The sequence below is a fragment of the Lithobates pipiens genome, unplaced genomic scaffold (assembly GCF_037356315.1).
Source record: "Lithobates pipiens isolate NorthernLeopardFrog02 unplaced genomic scaffold, aLitPip1_a1.2 Scaffold_18, whole genome shotgun sequence".
Classification (NCBI taxonomy): Eukaryota; Metazoa; Chordata; class Amphibia; order Anura; family Ranidae; genus Lithobates; species Lithobates pipiens.
Window position 1 is genome coordinate 639,626,030 of NW_027507758.1, and position 20,561 is coordinate 639,646,590.

Genomic DNA, 20,561 nt, shown 5'->3' on the forward strand with positions numbered 1-20,561 from the left:
TAGCCAAGATACGATCAGGAGGAATCCTAGGAACCGGAAACGAATCCGACTTGGAAGTGGAGGAAAATTGTTGTGACAAGGCATCAGCTCTTACATTCTTAGTATCGGATAAGAATGAGACAATGTAATTAAACCTCGACAAGAAAAGAGCCAATCACCCCCTTCTGGGAGAGAGTCGCTTAGCCTCAGACAAGAATGTAAGATTTTTATGGTCAGTAAGAATAAGAACGGGCACAGTGATACCTTCAAGGAGATGTCTCAATTCTTTCAGGGCTAAAATGATCGCCAACAGCTCTCTGTCACCAATCTCATAATTGCACTCAGCAGGTGACACTTTCTTGGAAAAGTAGCCACACGGATGCATAGCGCTCTCAGAGTTAGGACGTCGAGACAGAAGGGCGCCAACTCCAGTCTCCAAGCATCAACTTCTAGGATAAAAGGCAACGTAGGATCAGGATGTGCCCACACAGGAGCAGAAACAAAGGCAGCCTTGAGAGTCTCAAAGGCCTTAATGGACTCCGGAGACCCACTCTGTGGGTTACTGTCCTTTCTGGACATATCCGTCAGGGGCTTGACCAGAAACGTGTTACGAATAAACTTACAATAGTAATTGGCAAAGCCCAGGAAACGCTGCAGAGGATGTAAACCCATGGGTCGAGGCCACTGTAGGACTGCCGAAGGTTTCTCTGGGTCCATCGAAAAACTAGCAGTGGAAATGACAGCCCAGGAATGTAACCTGTTCACGATGGAACTCGCACTTCTCCAGTTTACAATAGAGATTGTTCTCTCTTAGTTTCTGAAGCACACGACAGACATCTGTGTGCTGGCTCTCCAGGGACTTGGAAAATATGAGGATATAATCGAGATAAACCACCATACATAACTGCAACAAATCTCGGAGGACATTTTTAATAAATTCCTGGAAAACTGCTGGGTGTTACAAAGGCCGTAAGGCATTACCAGGTATTCATAATGGCCTGTTCTGGTATTAAATGCAGTTTTCCACTCGTCGCCCTCCTTAATGCGCATGAGATTGTATGCCGCTCTCAAGTCAAGCTTCGTGAAAACCGTTGCTCCCTTGAGGCGGTAAAATAACTCTGTAATCAATGGAATCGGGTAGGCATTCTTAATCGTGACACGATTGAGACCCCTAGAATCTATACAAGGTCTCAGTTCACCTCTCTTCTTCTTCACAAAAAAGGAACTAGCACCAGCAGGAGATGAGGATTTGTGGATGAAACCTCGAGAAAGTGCGTCAGCAACATACTCCTCCATGGCCCTATCCTCCAAGACTGACAAAGGGTAAACCCGGCCACAAGAAGGTATGGCACCAGGTTGAAGGTCAATTGTGCAATCATAAGACCGGTGTGAAAGGCAAAATACCGGCTTGACCTTTATCAAAGATATCGCTAAAATTGTGGTACTCCTCCGGCAGGGAGGGGAGTGAAGAGGTGCACAGGACCTTGGATACCTTCAGGAAGCATGTCTCACTGCATTGTGGTGACCAGGAGAGAATCTCAGCACGAAGCCAATGAAAAGAGGGGTTGTGCCTCTGTAACCGAGGATAACCAATAACCAGCGGAAACCTGGGTGAGGAAATAACTTGGAATTGGATTATCTCATGGTGAAGAGCCCCTACGGCCATGGACAACGGAACTGTCTCATGAGTCATGAGCTGCAGCGGAATCGGGTGCTGCTAAACAAATGCAGCATCAATGAACAGGCCTGAAGCCCCAGACTCGATTAGAGCCTGTATCTCGATGGACGACTAAGCCCAAGAAAGGGTGACCAAAACCAGGGGCTTATCCTTCTGGATAACTGGGGACAAATCAACGCCACCTAAGATCTGTCCATGAAAGGACCTCAAGGTCCGGGCGTTCCCTGGACAAGTAGGACAAGACTTCAAAAAGTGACCTGCCTGGCCACAATAAAGGCACAATCTCTCACTCCTCCCAAAGGCTCCCTCATCCGCAGAGAGATGCGTGAAGCCCAGGTACATGGGTTCATCTTCACTGACCAACTCGGTACCAGGAGGCATGGGAGGTGAGGGAGGCATGGGTGGGACTACAAAGCTCGGAGGCAAACATACAGGAGGCTTCCGCAAGCGCTCCTTAAGAGAAAGTCTTTCTCTGAGTCTGGAGTCAATGAGGATGGCAAACGAGATCAAGCTCTCCAGCTCAGTGGGTATATCTCGGGCTGCTATCTCATCCTTGATGGAATCCAAAAGACTAAGAGAAAAATCAGCCACGAGAGCCTCATTGTTCCAAGCAACCTCTGCTGCCAGAGTACGGAATTCAATGTCATGGTCTGCAACAGTTCTCGTACTCTGTTTAATGGCCATGAGGCACTTGGCAGCAGAAGCAGAGCATGGGGGAACGTCAAATACCCTTTTAAAGGAGGCCACAAACTGAGAGTAACTCAAGACAACAGGTTTTTTTGTCTCCCATAGAGGGTTAGCCCAGGCCAAGGCTCTCTCAGAAAGGGAAGATATCATGAAACCTACTTTGCTTCTGTCCGTGGGAAACACCTGGGGCAGCATCTCGAAGTATATCTCAACCTGATTGAGAAACCCTCTGCATTGAACTGGATCGTCCCCAAATTGCTGGGGAAGCGAAGCAGAACCAGACATACCTCTTATCAAGGTAATACACGAGGCGGGTGCCTGCACAGAGACTGGCGCAGCAGCAGGGATGGCCTACCACTCATTTTGTACCTGAGCAGCCATCATGGGGGATTCCAGGTGAGCCGTGCGATTCAGGAGTGTTTATAACACTATGGCAAACTGATCCATGCAGTGATCTTGCTCATCCAATCTGGAAAAAATATTACCAACAAGTGGATTCACTGTATCTTCTGAATTCATGGTCTTCGCCTACTGTCAGAAACCATGAATAAGACTAAGACAGAAGTACAATGAAATCACACTTGTTTATTAATAAAAATAAATAGGTAAATAGAAAAAGCGTAGTCAAGCATAGCCAGAGTCCAGTAACCAGATCGGGTAGTCAGCCAGGCCAGAAGTCAAGGATCCAAGTAGAGCAACAGCAAGCAGGATAAGGAGCCAGAAGGGATGTCAGCAAGCCAGTCTTTAAACAAACCGCAGGAGATGGTTTCTTGTGATGTGATCAAGGCGAAGGCAGAGGTGAAGTAAGCTGGAAGGCTTTAAGTAGGCAGGTCAGACAAGCATCATCAGGAACAGCTGGTAACTGTGGAGAGAGAAGAGAGCTGGCAATTAGCTGACAGCTTAGAGGCCAGCCCAGAGAAGGAAGGGCTAAGCCAGCCCTGACAGGAAAGCAGTAGCGTGAGCGCAGAGAGAGGGGATGCTCAAGAAGGACAGCAATCTGGCAGTCATGTTCCATCAGCTGCAGCATACTGCCAGGTTTGCTCCAGTGATGAAGAGGGAGGGAATGATGAGGTCACTGACTCCATGTGGGTGCTTGATAGGAGAGAGGAGGAGGAGGCACATCTCCAATGAGACAGGATACCCCCCAGGGGCCAGCTTAGGGGCAGCACAACAAATGAATCACACCGCAGAGCTCCGCCTGTGCAGAGCTCCGCCTGCCTCTGCAAAGCTCCGCCTGCCTCTACACGTTATTCCAAAAGTTCTTTGGTGTGGGCCTTTTTTGAGACAAGTGCATCAGATTGCACTGCTGCTATCTGCAACATATGTCTCAAGCGTATCTCGCGTGGCCAAAACATCAGCCGCTTGGGCACCACATGCTTGACCAGACATATGTTGACCTGCCATGCAGCTCATTGGCAAGCGTACCTTAAAGACCCACACCAAAGAACAAAGTGGACCTCTCCTTGCTCCTCACCAGCTGGGATCTCCAACCCCACTAGACCTTCGGTCATCTCTGCAACCTGCAATGAGAGGAATGAAGGTGTAGAATTAGGTGTGTCACCGCCAAGTACTTGCGGGCAATCTGCTAGCAGTACACCGAGGTCCGATTGTACCAGGCCAATTTCCCTGCACCAGCTGCTGGACCGTCAAAAGAAGTTCACTCCCAGCCATCCACATGCCCAGCGGTTGACTGCTAAATTGGCTAAATTGCTAGCACTTCAGTTACTGCCTTTTCAGTTGGTAGACTCGGCCCCCTTCCGTGAGTTTGTGCAATGTGCGGTTCCTCAGTGGCAGGTCCCCAAACGCCACTTTTTCTCAAGGAAGGCGATTCCGGCTCTCTGCCGGCATGTGGAAGGCAATGTCCATGCCTCGCTGGACAGGGCGGTGAGCGGTAAGGTGCATATCACCGCTGACTCATGGTCCAGCAGGCATGGACAGGGATGTTACCTTTCTTTCACGGCACACTGGGCAACTCTGCTGGCAGCTGGGAAGGATGCAGGACAAGGTGCAGTAGTGTTGGAGGTTGTTCCATCACCACACCTCCAAAATGCTACTACTGGTTGTGACACACCTCTCTCCTCCACCCCCTCCTCTTCTTCTTCCTCCATGGCCTCTTCCAGTGCTTTGTCCTCTGAACCAGCGGTGCTGTGTAGGCATTCAAGGGGCTACGCCAGTACGCAGGCAAAAAGATGCCATGCCGTGCTTGCGCTGGTTTGTTTGGGGGACAGGAGCCACACTGGGGCAGATATTTTGTCAGCTCTGCAGGGGCAGGCCGAGAGGTGGTTGATGCCACGCCAGCTTAAGCCAGGAATGGTGGTTTGCGACAATGGCACCAACCTCCTCTCCGCCCTCTGACAGGGACAACTGACCCATGTGCCCTGTGTGGCTCACGTCCTTAATCTGGTGGTGCAGCGGTTCTTGGGCAGGTACCCGGGCTTACAGGATGTCCTGAGGCAGGCAAGGAAAGTCTGTGTGTATTTCCGCCAATCATTTAATGCCAGTGTTTGGCTGGCTGAGCTCCAAAAGGAGTTGAACCTGTCCAAGAACCGCCTTATACGTGACATGCCCACCAGGTGGAACTCAACTTTTGCCATGCTGCAGCGGCTACACAAGCAGCAGAGGGCCATCACGACTACGGCACCAGGACAGGGTCAGGGGAGCTTATTTTTTTTTTCACCACGCTAGTGGGGCATGATCAGGGATGCATGCACTGTCCTGTCACCATTTGAGGAGGCCACGAGGATGGTGAGCAGTGACAGTGCATGCATCAGTGACACTGTACCTCTTGTCCACCTGTTGGAGCATACGCTGCGTGGAATAATGGACAGGGCACTTGAAGCAGAACAGAGGCAGGAAGAGGAGGACTTCCTTGCCTCTCAAGGCCCCATTTATCCATACAGTGTTCCTGCTGTCCCACCTATCACACTGGAAGAGGACGAGGAGGAGGTGGAGCCTGGCACTCAGCATCAGCAGTCTTTTAGGGATGATTACAATCCCAAGAAACCTGTGGACTTGTACGTGGCTGGGAGGAGGTGGCTGCGGATCATGTTGTCCTTAGTGACCCAGAGGACTCCGGACCGAATGCCTCAGCTAACCTACGCTGCATGGCCTCCCTGATCCTGCAAAGCCTGCAGAAGGATCCTCGTATTTTTCGGATCAAGGAGAGGGACCATTATTGGCTGGCCACTCTCCTTGATCCACGGTACAAGGGTAAGGTTGCAGACCTTATCTTGCCATCGCAGAGGGAGCAGAGGATGAGACATCTCCGGGAGGCCTTGCAGAAAGGTCTGTGCAACGCGTTCCTAGAGACTGGGAGGTTACAAACTCCTGGTTCTGGACAACGTGCTGCTGAGGCTTCGGTCAGTAACAGAAGGAGCGGTGGAGAAGGTGGCCGTCTGACTGATGCGTTCAGACAATCTTTTAGTCCGCAGCCCCAAGGTATGATCGGTTCCAGCAACCATCGCCAGCGTCTGATTTACATGGTGCAGGAATACCTATGGGCAAGGTCAGACTTGGACACCTTTCCCACCGAAAACCCTCTGGCTTACTGAGTCTTGAGGATGGATCACTGGCCAGAGCTTGCACAGTATGCAATTGAGCTACTGGCCTGTCCTGCATCCAGCGTTCTTTCGGAACACACCTTCAGTGCTGCTGGCGGCTTTGTAACCGATCACAGGGTGCGCCTGTCCACCGACTCGGTTGATTGACTGACCTTCATAAAAATGAATCAGTCTTGGATCACCACCAGCTACCAAGCACCTGAAGCTGATGTAACCGAATAATTTTTTTTCGAAATGTCACATCCCTTCAAGACTGCCTATGCTGATGCTGAGTGACTGTCCTGTTATGTTGACTGACTATCCTCTTCCTCCTCAATGATCCTGCTGATAGCTTGGAAGAACATTTTTGGTTCTGGTGACGCCACCAGTGGCTAAGGCCCAATTTTTCAGCCCCTGTTTAACAGGGGCATGTAATACAATTTTTGATGCAATGCTTTGCAGCAAGGCTCATTCCCGCACTCCAACTAGAGTATCTAGGAGAGGTTGCAGTGTCATGGCACCAGCACCAATTTTTCAGCCCGTTTAACAGGGGCATGTAATTACAATGTTTGCTGCAATGCTTTGCAGCAGGGCTCATTCCTGCACTCCAACTAACTAGTGTATCTGGGAGAGGCTGCAGTGTCGTGACACCAGCCCCAGTTCCTAAGGCCCAATTTTTCAGCCCCTGTTTAACAGGGGCATGTAATTACAATTCTTGATATAATATTTCACCGCAGGGCCCGTCCCTGCGCCCACCGAGAGTAACTGTGAGGACTTATAGTGTTGTGGCACCACCTCCACCACAACCACCAAAGGCCCAATTTTTCTACCACTGTTCAACAATGGCATGTAATTACAATTCTTGATATGATTGTTCACAGCAGGGCGTTCCAGCGCCCACCAAGAGTCACTTTGAGGGCTTACAGTGTTGTGGCAGCACCAACACCTTAGGCCCACAGTTCTGCAGAGCATATAGGGCAGGCCCCTACTTTCAAACATGCAACTTACAAATGTCTCCTACTTGCAAACGGAAGGAGACAACAGGAAGTGAGATGAAGGGGTGATAACCCTTCCCTATGTTTTCCAAAAAGCTTAAAAAGCTTTTTGGAAAACACGAGCTACACTTTAAAAATGTACCAGTTCAAAGTTACAAACAGATTCTACTTAACACAACAAACCTACACAGTCCCTGTCTTGTATACTGCTGTTTTGAGTATATAGGGCCTGGGGGCCCCACGCCTTTCCTTTTTTTTATTTGGGTATGGGGTTCCCCTTAATATCCATACAAGACCCAAAGGGGCTGGTAATGGGCAGGGGGTGCTACCCATGCCATTTTTTTCTCAATGATTTTCTTCCGTATTGCCGGAACCAGACATTACATTAAAACCGCAAGCAGTTTTAAATGACTTTTTTTCCGTTAAATGTCATTTTTTGCAGGGACTGTTCTAAACACGGGAAACATGTGCCACTTCATAGCTATACTATAGACACCCCCCAGGCACGATATTTAAAGGAATATTTCACTGTTTTTTTCACTTTAATCGTCATTAAAATTAATGCTCCTGAAAAAACAGCCATTTAAAAAAAAAAATTGGCATTGATCCTTGTCCCCTGGGGCAGGTGCCGGGTCCCCAAACCCTTTTTAGGACAATATCTTGCATATTAGCCATTAAAATTAGCACTTTTTATTTCGAATGGTCGAGTCCCATAGACTTCAATAGGGTTCTAAAGTTCGTACAAATTTTTGGTCCGGTCAAAAGTTCTGGTACGAACCGAACCGGGGGGTGTTCGGCTCATCCCTACTCACAACATAAGAAGCTTGAGAAAACTATAATTAAACATTGGGGAATCTTATTGAGGGATTGCACTCTGGGACAGGTCCTCCCTGTATGCCCCCAATTTATTTATTAAAGGGCTCCAACTCTCAGGGATCTAGTGGCCCCTGGGTTTAAAGAAAATCATTTATTATAGTTTTTGTCTGGTTTCTATGCGTATGGACGCTGTTTGGCATGTAGACACTCCCGTAACAACATAAAAAAACAGAATTTTCTTCAGTTACAAATAAAAAATACAAGATCAAGGACCTTATTACATGTAGCACTGAGAGCGTGGTCTACATGTTGGAGTATGACTGTGGTTTTCAATGTGTTGGCTGGACCGAAAGGGCATTAAGTGTACGCATAGGCAAACATGTCGATATCAAAAAAGGCCTTAGGTCCCACAGTGTGTCCAAATATTTTAAGCACCATAATGGTAGGGATCCTAATTGTCTTAAGTTCTAGGGGAATTAAAAAGTTAGTAAGCACTGGGGGGGGGGAGGGTGTTAATTTCATCAAGCGCCTAAATCCACGTACACACGGCCGGGCTTTTTAACAGCAAAGGTCCGACCGAACGAGTCCGTCGGACAATTTGATCGTGTGTGGGCTCCATCGGACCTTTGCTTGCCAAAAATCCTGCGGACGGTTGAAATTTTCCCGCCGGACCGAGAAATCCGTTCATGTGTATGCTAGTCCGATGGACAAAAACGCTAGGGCAGCTATTGGCTACTGGCTATGAACTTCCTTGTTCTAGTTCAGTCGTATGTCATCACGTTTGAATCAGTCGGACTTTGGTGTGATTGTGTGTGGCCAAGTTCGTTCATTCAGAAAGCCTGCCGGAAATCCGCCGAAGATTGTCGGACCTAGTCCGTCGAAAAGTCCGGTCGTGTGTACAAGACATTAGTCAAGGAGAGTCTTATTGGATTTTTGAGACTAAAGTTCTTGTGCCCTTGGGATTAAATGTTGAGTTTGATCTCAATTGTTTTATATCAGATAGATAGAGTAAGTATTAATGATTTTTTTAGGGTTCTCTCCTTTTCTTGTTTATGGAATTAAGGTTTTATATTATATTATTAATATGTATTATTTTTAATGGGATATTAAAACGGATGGCCACAGGCGATGTTAATAATTAAATTTAATTTTGATTGGCTCTATAGGAGTACAAGTAGTGATAAAGCTGGGCTGACATTGCTCTCTAATTTGTATTTTTATTAGACGTTAAATTGTTTATTAAATCTCTAGCATCACTGCCTAGTAATATCGACTTCCGGTCAGCTTAGACGTAAAATCACGCAGCCACGGAGGAATAAATATTAGCGTTTCTGTGACAACACTCTCTTATCCACTGGGTGACGGCGTGGCTCCACCCCGCTGACAAGTCCTGTAGGACATAACGCATATGGGAGGAGGAGCCACGTTCTGCTGACGTAACGCGCTGCCATCTGATTGGATCGCGTAATGCCGAAAGCCGCTTGGCAGTATTTTTAAAGGCTGTACACAAGACGAAGCATCTTGTAAGTTGCATTTTAATAAAAGCATATTTATGCATTAAGACAGAGAGCACTTAGATTTAATTTCTTAATGTTTTCATGACCCCGGGATGACGTTTTTAACATCTGCATTTTCTTCCTCCCCTTGTGAGTAGGAAACCACGCGTGTTTAACCTTCTGTGGTGACAGAGGTCAATGTACTGAGGTGAGCGAAGCAGTATTCGGGTCGGTGGTGGGCTCACTCGCACAAGGAGTCTGGTGTGTTTTATCATCCCGAAATTCCAGCACAGGGATTCTCATATTAATTTTCTGCTGTGTGCTTTTGTTTCCCTTTTTCGGATATGGATATTATTATTACTACATGATTTTATATGCACTGCACCTTATTTGCTTTATTTGAGTGTACGAGGATCTCAGGTATTAGTAGCAAACCATGAAGGAAACTAAGGGGTCTACTTCTAGAAAATTCATTGGGCGAACGTGACAATCACTCATTCAGCCATTACATATGACATGTATGACATCACTTCCGAGTCCCCGTTGACGGTTTCCATGCCATCAAGGCTGGGAAAGAATATAATGCAGTGTGATCTGTATTACATTACATTCAGTGGAGCACAGGGGTGGGCATTGGGGGGTCTTTTAGACCCTGGATGGCTCATTAAAGAGAACCAAAAAATCAACACATAGGGGACTTTTGATGAAAAAGGTTAAGTAAATTTGTTTTAATTGTACAAAATTAAACTTAAACCCAGGCATATAAACCCCCCAAAAATTTGAGACCCCACCCCACATAAACTCACACATTGGGGGGCGCCTACATCCTAAAAACATTGATTGCGATACACATGTTACATATCGCCGAACACACAATAATGAGAGCAATAATTCTATCACCAGACCTCCTCCGTAACTCTAAACTGATGACCTATACGGGGCTTTTAAAATGTCGCCTATAGAAAATATAGGGTACTGAATTCTGTCACCATTTCACAGGCGCACACAAATTTAAGGTTTGACATGTTAGGTATCTATTTACTTGGTGCAGTGGAAGGAAGGAAGAAAGAAATGGCTGCACATTCAGAACTTCCAATTGCCTTTTATTTTGTTTCACAAAGATAACACCAAAGACACCAAACTGTGGTCACGTAGACACGTTTCACACATACATGTTTTGCTTAATCCTTACCCCCCAAAAAACAGCTCTGCCAGTGAAAAGGTGAAAGGAAACCTTCACCTTCGGGAAGATGTTACATGTTCCTGCAGTGGCTCAGTGATCCGAGTCCTCTGTGTGACAGCAGTGCGGGGAGAAGTTCCCCGTACCGGCTGTCACTTTATGAAAAGAGCGCGGCCGTGCCATTCATTCACAGAGTTCTGTCCTTTGCCGATGTCGGCTTGTAGTTTTCAATGAACTCCCACACCTCTGCTGAGCTCTCTGTTAGATGAGGAACAATGAGATTGTCATAAGGGACAAGGAGATTGGGAACCCAATTTAGTCCTTTTTACAAGTCATTTTTTCAAAAAATGTCCACATTCCTAGAACTGTTTCTTACATGATGAAGATCAGCCATGGAGTATATCTGAGGTGTATATCAGGGTGTGCTTCTTCCCCACATGAGAGCTGTGATGTTCAGCAACATTCATATAGAAGACATTTCCTGCACTCAAGGCACTAATACACCTCGAGGGTTGTGTGGGATCCCTGATGTACAGGAAGACAGGACTTCAGTGAGGAACAATTCCCTCACTCAGGACAGGAAAGTGGCTTATCCCCCGTGTGAGATCTCTGATGTGTGTAAAGATTGGACTTCCGTGAAAAACATTTCCCACACTCAGAACAGGAATATGGCTTCTGCCCTGTGTGAGATCTCTGATGTCTGTTAAAACTGGAATTGTCTGAAAAACATTTCCCGCACTCAGGACAGGAATACGGCTTCTCCCCTGTGTGAGATCTCTGATGTTTGTAAAGACTGGACTTCTGTGAAAAACATTTTCCACACTCAGGACAGGAATACGGCTTCTCCCCTGTGTGAGATCTCTGATGTCTGTTAAAACTGGAATTATCTGAAAAACATTTCCCGCAATCAGAACAGGAATACGGCTTCTCCCCTGTGTGAGCTCTCTGATGTTTGTAAAGACTGCACTTCACTGAAAAACATTTCCCGCACTCGGGACAGGAATACAACATCTTCCCCATGTGAGATCTCTGATGTTTGTAAAGATTGGACTTCACTGAGAAACATTTCCCACACTCAGGACAGGAATACGGCTTCTCCCCTGTGTGAGAGCTCTGATGTTTGTAAAGACTGGACTTCACCGAAAAACATTTCCCACACTCAGGACAGGAATATGGCTTCTCCCCCGTGTGAGATCTCTGATGTGTAAAAAGACTGGACTTAACTGAAAAACATTTCCCGCACTCAGGACAGAAATACGGCTTCTCCCCTGTGTGAGATCTTATATGCACATTAAGATGGGATTTAGAATGGAAACACTTCCCGCACTCAGTACAGGAAAAGCTCTTCTCTGTTGGAAGGACGGCCCCGTCCCTCACAGTCTGAGGTTCCTCAGGATAAGAGGAATACGATGGTCCATCTACACTGTGTGGTGTCGGATGGACATTTGAGGTAGTCGGGTTTTCTCCTGGACTATACTGTGTGATGTCCTCATCTTCTACTTTACAGTCTGGAGACAAAGTGAGACAATCCTCTGAGGTTTTCCTCATCTCCCGTCCATCTACTAAAATAGAAATACAAAGATTATTACTAGACGTGAGCTGATTGGTTCCCCTAAACCAGGACTCCGCCCACATCAGGCAGCTTTGTCTCTGAGGATCTTACAATTCCCCCCTCAAGGTAACTAGTAAATGGGTCCTCTGATCTCCTACCAGATCATTTCTTTATTCATGGACCTTAGTCAGAGAGTGAGGAAACAACGAGAACTGTCTTTTATAGGAGTGACAGTGATGAGGGGATTATAGGACGAGTGTCCCCTCCCCCTCTATCACTCATTGCCATCTTCCCAACACAAGAAGTCCTGCACTTCCTTATTTAGTCCATGATTTAGTCATGAATAACAGCAGGGCTGAGCCCCACCAGAGGTCAGAGAGTGAGGATGGGGGGAGAACAACCAAGATGAAGACTGGACTGATCCTGAAGACCCCCATCATTGGGTTATTGACTCCTCCCTCATTATCACTTTCTATTTAAGGTTCCAAAGTTTGAGGATGTTATCACATTATTATCAACCAGTCTGTGCTCCAATCAAATCATCAGATATAAAATGTCCAGCTGGTAGAAAATGGGTGCAAAAGAAGTCAGGACTATGTAATGTACAACTTTTTATATAGGATACAAAAGTTAGGATGCTATAGTATCAAAATGATGTACTATACAACATAGAGTATATAGTGCAGCGTCAGGAGTATGTAATGTAGAATATAAATTATATAGTGTAAGGGTCAGGACTCATAATATTGGTATTCAGTAATCAGTGGAAGATTAAATGTTTACATGAGACAAGTTGCAGAGGTCCCACACCGCTGCCTCCCATCTCCTGAGACTGCACTCAGTGACTTGGGTCTGAGACTATACAGACATATCCCTCCACCCGGCACAGCCAGCAGACAACAGAACAAGTAATCCTGGGGGGATTGTTCTATCAGATTATGCTAGACTCAGGCATGGGTAAGGAGAATGAGAAATCACATACCCCAGGTGCCTAGATCTAGTAACATTTATGGTGAAAATGAATATTTTTCTGCCAGCTGATCCCCAGAATGTCCATGAATCCAGTCTAGATACATAAATTGTGTCGGCAGCACAGAGAAGGAAGATTATCGGAGAGAAATCCAGGAATACAGGACGGGGAACACAGCTCAGGAAAGTGACCAGGGGATTTCAGGCTGATATCACCCAGCCCCCGCCCTACTCTGGACCAATCAGTGAGCAGTAGGGGTGGAGGAATGTATTTAGTGTTAATGACCCACCTGTGCTGATCTCTGTAGGAGTGTCCTCCTCTATAAATGTCCCTGTTATTCCATCCTCCTCCATAGACTGCTGATCATCCCTCACATACCTCTCTTCTTCTTCTGATTTCACCTCAACTTTTATATTGGTTGGATCTCCACTCTAAACCAAGAAAATGAGAGAGAATATCATCTGTAAGATAGAAGATTTTATATTGTGACATCACATAGAAAATCCACACATTGTCTCCATGAGTCTGTGTTTTATAACCTCCATCCCACCAACCTTGTAACAGCGAGGGATGGTGTGATCTTCCTGTGTAGAATCCCGGGAATACAGAGGACGGGGACATCTCTCTGGTGGGTTCCTGGTATTTGGTGGCTCCATCATATCCTTGTGTCCTTCTGAAAATTCCTCCATCGCTCCATACTCCTCATCCTCCTCTTTATACTCTTCTTTAACAACAATATTATAATCCCCAAGGTTTCCTATCTGCATATATAATAAAACATTCATTGTAACACAAAATTATTCTCTATAAGTTTTAACTATCAGTGATTGTTCCTCATCTACCTGATGATGGTGAGGGATGGTGTGACCTTTCTGTGTGGAATCTCGGGAATACAGAGGACGGGGACATCTCTCTGGTGGGTTTCTGTAGCTGGATGACTCCACCATGGTGTCCTGGTACAGATCTTTGTGTTCTTTTAGAGACTCTGACTCCTTCATCACCCCATCCTCATCATCCTCCTCTTTTATCTCTTCTTTAACCTCAACTTTAGAATCTCTCAGGTTTCCACTCTGAATATATAATAAAAATGACACCAATGGTAACAATGCAGATAATGTACAGATCCTAATGATACTATCAGTGATTGTTCCTCATCTACCTGATGATGGTGGGGGATGGTGTGATCTTCCTGTGTGGAATCCCGGGAATACAGAGGACGGGGACATCTCTCTGGTGGGTTTCTGTAGCTGGATGACTCCATCATGATGTCCTGGTACAGATCTTTGTGTTCTTTAAGATACTCTGACTCCTCCATCACCTCATCCTCATCCTTTTTTATCTCTTCTTTAACCTCAACTTTAGAATCTCTCAGGTTTCCACTCTGAAAATAGAATAAAAATGACATCAAAGGAGTGTTGCCAACCGCCCATGTTTTTACGGGCAGCCCGTAAAACACAGGCAATTTTCTTCATGCCCGTAATGTGGAAAGCCTGCCATTAAAAAAATTTAGCTGCCGGCCTGTGACCTTCTCGCCTCGGAACTGCGCATGTGCAGCTCCACCACGGAGCTGGCCGAGAGTCTCCAATGAACTTTCTTTCCGACTCTGAGTGCTGAGTCTATCTCTTCCCTCCCCCTTCCCCAGCGTGCCTTATTTGATTTCATCGCAGGAGATGGTGGGAGGGGGAGGAGTGGAGACAGCCTGCAGTGGCGCACGGATTTCAGGCTAGCAGTAGGTAAGCTGAGTGGGCTGTGTTCATGTCGGTGGTGGCTTGTCTTAGTGGGCAGGAGGAGGGGGACAGAGAGAAAGAAAGAGTAAGGGATGGAGGTATAGATTGGGTGACAGAGAGATGGATAGATGGATAGATGAAGGGATGGAGCAAGGCATGGAGTGATGGTCAGGAGGAAGTCAGCACAGCACAGGGATGGTGGGAGCCACTCATAATAAGCAGCCCCAGGAGGAAGTCAGCACAGGGATGGTGGGAGCCCCTCATAATAAGCAGCCCCAGGAGGAAGTCAGCACAGCACAGGGATGGTGGGAGCCCCTCACAATAAGCAGCCCCAGGAGGAAGTCAGCACAGCACAGGGATGGTGGGAGCCCCTCATAATATGCACAGCAGAGGTACAGCCCCAGGAGGAAGTCAGCACAGCACAGGGATGGTGGGAGCCCCTCATATTATGCACAGCAGAGGTACAGCACCCGGAAGAAATCAGCATAGCACAGGGATGGTGGGAGCCCCTCATAATAAGCAGCCCCAGGAGGAGCAGGCGCAAAGTGGACCAGCGGTGCATGGCAGACAATCAGCTTCTCTCTTTCTCATCTAATGAAACTTCGTATTTCGGATAGGAACTTCTTCAACGGAATTTCGTATTTCGGATAAAAACCAAACTTCCATCAGCATCGACTGTCATATTCAGGTATATTTTTGCCTTTAAATTCATTGTAAAGAACGTTCGTACACGTTAACGAACCTAACAACAATTCGTATTTTGTACGAAACAGAACGGAATTTCGGACACGAAATATGAAGTACGAATTAATTTTAATACTAATCGAAATGGAACAGAAGGAAACAAATTTATTGACGGCGCCCATGTCTACCATGCACACGCCCAGCGGTTGAATGCTAGCTTGACTAAATTGCTAACTTCAACTGCTGCCTTTTCAGTTGGTAGACTCGTCCCCTTCCGTGAGTTTGTGCAATGTGCGGTTCCTCAGTGGCAGGTCCCCAAACACCACTTTTTCTCACGGAAGGCAATTCCGGCTCTCTACCGGCATGTGGAAGGCAATATCCTTGCCTTGCTGGACAGGGCGGTCAGCGGTAAGGTGCATATTACCGCTGACTCATGGTCCAGCAGGCATGGACAGGGACGTTACCTATCTTTCACGGTCCATTGGGTCACTCTTCTAGCAGCTGGGAAGGATGCAGGACAAGGTACAGTAGTGTTGGAGGTTGTTCCACCACCACGCCTCCAAAATGCTACTACTGGTTGTGATACACCTCTCTCCTCCACCCCCTCCTCTTCTTCTTCCTCCATGGCCTCTTCCAGTGCTCTGTCCTCTGAACCAGCGGTTCTCCGTACGCAAGTACGCAGGCAAAAAGATGCCATGCCGTGCTTGCGCTAGTTTGTTTGGGGGACAGGAGCCACACTGGGGCAGATATTTTGTCAGCTCTGCGGGGGCAGGCCGAGAGGTGGTTGAGGCAATGCCAGCGTAAGCCAGAAATGGTGGTTTGTGACAATGGCACCAACCTCCTCTCAGCCCTTCGACAGGGACAACTGACCCATGTGCCCTGTGTGGCTCACGTCCTTAACCTGGTGGTGCAGCGGTTCTTGGGCAGGTACCCGGGCTTACAGGATGTCCTGAGGCAGGCCAGGAAAGTCTGTGTGCATTTCCGCCAATCATTTAATGCCAGTGCTTGGCTGGCTGAGCTCCAAAAGGAGTTGAACCTGCCCAAGAACCGCCTTATATGTGACATGCCCACCAGGTGGAACTCAACGTTGGCCATGCTGCAGCGGCTGCACTAGGGATGAGCTTCGTGTTCGAGTCGAACGCATGTTCGACTCGAACATCGGTCGTTCGTGCGTTCGCCGAATTCCGAACGTTTGGGCCGTTCGCGGCAAAATTTGTGTGGCCCACAATGCACTGCGATGGCGCAATGCATTGCTGTCTCACGATTGGCCAAGCATGCACTGTGACCCCGCATGCTTGGCCAATCGCAGCGCCAGCAGCGAGGAGAGCCATGGTTGGCCACAGGCATCCTGCCTGTGGCCAATCATAGCTCAGGCTGTGTAGTGCACGCCCCACACTATATAAGGCCGCCATTAAGGCGGCCTCGTGTAGTGTGTTGGCGTCTGAAGCAGTGGGTGTTCTGTGTACCTTCAACACAGTTACACACCAATCGTTTTTGGCTGATTTACTATCTTGCTCTTGTGTAGTGGTTACTGTCTGTGCCCTGACCGCAGTATACACCACTATATTCACCTCACCTATATAGCTAGTGATCTAGCTTTAATAATAGAGCTTGCAGTCAGTAGTGTTAGTGCGTGCTGTCTGCGTGCTCTGTACCCAGTACATACCACTATATACACCAACATAGCTGTTCTCTATTTGAGCCCCATTGTCATCTGCAGGAGTTATTGGAAGTTGTGTGTGCTTCCAGCACAGCACAGTATACATCTGTATATACCCCTTTAACTCTGCTGTTCTATAAAAAAGGCATCTGCAGGAGTTAGTGGGTGTTGTGTGCCTCCAGCACAATATAAACTACCCAACTACTGTTTTACCCAACTCCCTTCAGGCCATTACCATGTCTGGAAGGCCAGCAAGGAGAGGCAGACAGGCGCGAGCCGATAAAAGAGGGCAAGCAGGCTCTGTGTCTAGAGACAACAGTGCTGGTCGTGGACGCGGTGCATTGTCATCAGCACGTGGCCATGGGACATGCTTGTCCTTCTTTTCTGCAGCTGGACATGTTGAACCGCAACATGCCAACGACTTGGTAGAGTGGATGACCAAGCCCTCTTCATCCTCCTCATCCTCTCTCACCCAGTCTCAGGGTAGTAGAAAAGCAGCTGCCAACACATCGTCGTCCCTCCTCTCAATGTCATCATCAGTGACTCCTTCCCTAGACCCACCACGTCCTCCTGAGGAGTCTCCTGAACTCTTTGAGCACAGTGTTGGGTACATGCTCCAGGAGGATGCCCAGTGTTTGGTGGGCTCTGATGATGACACTCAGCTAGAGGAAGGCAGTAGCGTGAGCGCAGAGAGAGAGGATGCTCAAGAAGCACAGCCAGTCATGTTCCACAAGCTGCAGCATACTGCCAGGTTTGCTACAGCGATGAAGAGGGAGGGGATGATGAGGGCACTGACTCCACGTGGGTGCCTGGAAGGAGGGAGGAGGAGGAGGAGGCACATGTCCAACGAGGCAGGATGCCCTCCGGGGGCCAGCTTAGGGGCAGCACACCGACTGAATGACACCGCAGAGCTCCGCCTGCGCAGAGCGCTTCCTCTGCGCGTTATTCTAAAAGTTCTTTGGTGTGGGCCTTTTTTGAGACGAGTGCATCAGATCGCACCGCTGCTATTTGCAACATATGTCTCAAGCGTATCTCACGTGGCCAAAACATCAGCCGCTTGGGCACCACATGCTTGACCAGACATATGTTGACCTGCCATGCAGCTCGTTGGCAAGCATACCTCAAAGACCCACACCAAAGAACAAAGCGGACCTCTCCTTGCTCCTCATCAGCTGGCATCTCCAACCCCACTAGACCTTCAGTCCTCTCTGAAACCTGCTCTGAGAGGAATGAAGGTGTAGAATTAGGTGTGTCACAGCCAAGTGCTTCCGGGAACTCTGCTAGTGGTACATCCACGTCCGATTATAGCAGGCAAATGTCCCTGCCCCAGCTGCTGGACCGGCGGAAGAAATTTACTCCCAGCCATCCACATGCCCAGCGGTTGAATGCTAGCTTGGCTAAATTGCTAGCACTTCAACTGCTGCCTTTTCAGTTGGTAGACTCGGCCCCCTTCCGTGAGTTTGTACAATGTGCGGTTCCTCAGTGGCAGGTCCCCAAACGCCACTTTTTCTCAGGGAAGGCGATTCCGGCTCTCTACCGGCATGTGGAAGGCAATGTCCTTGCCTCGCTGGACAGGGCGGTCAGCGGTAAGGTGCATATTACCGCTGACTCATGGTCCAGCAGGCATGGACAGGGACGTTACCTGTCTTTCACGGCCCATTGGGTCACTCTTCTGGCTGCTGGGAAGGATGCAGGACAAGGTGCAGTAGTGTTGGAGGTTGTTCCGCCACCACGCCTCCAAAATGCTACTATTGGTTGTGACACACCTCTCTCCTCCACCCCCTCCTCTTCTTCTTCCTCCATGGCCTCTTCCAGTGCTCTGTCCTCAGAACCAGCGGTGCTCCGTAGGCGTTGCAGGGGCTACGCAAGTACGCAGGCAAAACGATGCCATGCCGTGCTTGCGCTGGTTTGTTTGGGGGACAGGAGCCACACTGGGGCGGATGTTTTGTCAGCTCTGCAGGGGCAGGCCGAGAGGTGGTTGACGCCATGCCAGCTTAAGCCAGGAATGGTGGTTTGCGACAATGGCACCAACCTCCTCTCCACCCTCCGACAGGGACAACTGACCCATGTGCCCTGTGTAGCTCACGTCCTTAACCTGGTGGTGCAGCGGTTCTTGGGCAGGTACCCCGGCTTACAGGATGTCCTGAAACAGGCCAGGAGAGTCTGTGTGCATTTCCGCCGATCATTTAATGCCTGTGCTCGGCTGGCTGAGCTCCAAAAGGAGTTGAACCTGCCCAAGAACCGCCTTATATGTGACATGCCCACCAGATGGAACTCAACATTGGCCATGCTGCAGCAGCTGCACACGCAGCAGAGGGCCATCAATGAGTACCTGTGCGACTACGGCACCAGGACAGGGTCAGGGGAGCTTGGTTTTTTCTCACCACGCCAGTGGGGCATGATCAGGGATGCATGCACTGTCCTGTCACCGTTTGAGGAGGCCACAAGGATGGTGAGCAGTGACAGTGCATGCATCAGTGACACTGTACCTCTTGTCCACCTCTTGGAGCATACGCTGCGTGGAATAATGGACAGGGCACTTGAGGCAGAACAGAGGCAGGAAGAGGAGGACTTCCTTGCCTCTCAAGGCCCCCTTTATCCAGACAGTGTTCCTGCTGTGCCACCCATCACACAGGAAGAGGGTGAGGAGGAGGAAGAGGAGGATGATTGTGTCAGCATGGAGGTGGAGGCTGGCACTCAGCATCAGCAGCATCAGCAGCAGCAGTCTTATAGGGATGATTTACAGTCCCAAGAAACACGTGGACTTGTACGTGGCTGGGAGGAGGTAGCTGCGGATCATGTTGTCCTTAGTGACCCAGAGGACTCCGGACCGAATGCCTCAGCTAACCTACGCTGCATGGCCTCCCTGATCCTGCAAAGCCTGCGGAAGGATCCTCGTATTCTTCGGATCAAGGAGAGGGACCATTACTGGCTGGCCACTCTCCTTGATCCACGGTACAAGGGTAAGGTTGCCGACCTTATCTTGCCATCGCAGAGGGAGCAGAGGATGAGACATCTCCGGGAGGCCTTGCAGAAAGCTCTGTGCAACGCGTTCCCAGAGACTGGGAGGTCACAAACTCCTGGTCCTGGACAACGTGTTGCTGAGGCATCAGTCAGAAGGAGCGGTGGAGAAGGTGGCCGTCTGACTGATGCTTTCAGACAATTTTTTAGTCCGCAGCCCCAAGGTATGATCGGTTCCAGCAACCATCGCCAGCGTCTGATTTACATGGTGCAGGAATACCTAGGGGCAAGGTCAGACTTGGACACCTTTCCCACTGAAAATCCTCTGGCTTACTGGGTCTTGAGGATGGATCACTGGCCAGAGCTTGCACAGTATGCAATTGAGCTACTGGCCTGTCCTGCATCCAGCGTTCTTTCGGAACGCACCTTCAGTGCTGCTGGTGGCTTCGTTACCGATCACAGGGTGCACCTGTCCACCGAATCAGTTGATCGACTGACCTTCATCAAGATGAATCAGTCTTGGATCACCCACAGCTACCAAGCACCTGAAGCTGATGTAACCGAATAATTTTTTTTTGAAATACCACATCCCTTCAAGACTGCCTATGCTGATGCTGAGTGACTGTCCTGTTATGTT

The 20,561-nt window shown here is 48.5% G+C and overlaps 1 protein-coding gene across 1 annotated transcript in view; it reads right to left on the reverse strand.

Annotated features, from left to right (window-relative positions):
- Positions 1-20,561, reverse strand: part of LOC143986899 (uncharacterized) — a 549,767-nt gene that overhangs the window by 21,061 nt on the left and 508,145 nt on the right. The window contains 5 exon segments of the mRNA XM_077485306.1: positions 11,427-11,932; positions 13,182-13,323; positions 13,447-13,653; positions 13,735-13,962; positions 14,052-14,273. Coding sequence (XP_077341432.1) covers positions 11,427-11,932; positions 13,182-13,323; positions 13,447-13,653; positions 13,735-13,962; positions 14,052-14,273 — 1,305 coding nt within the window.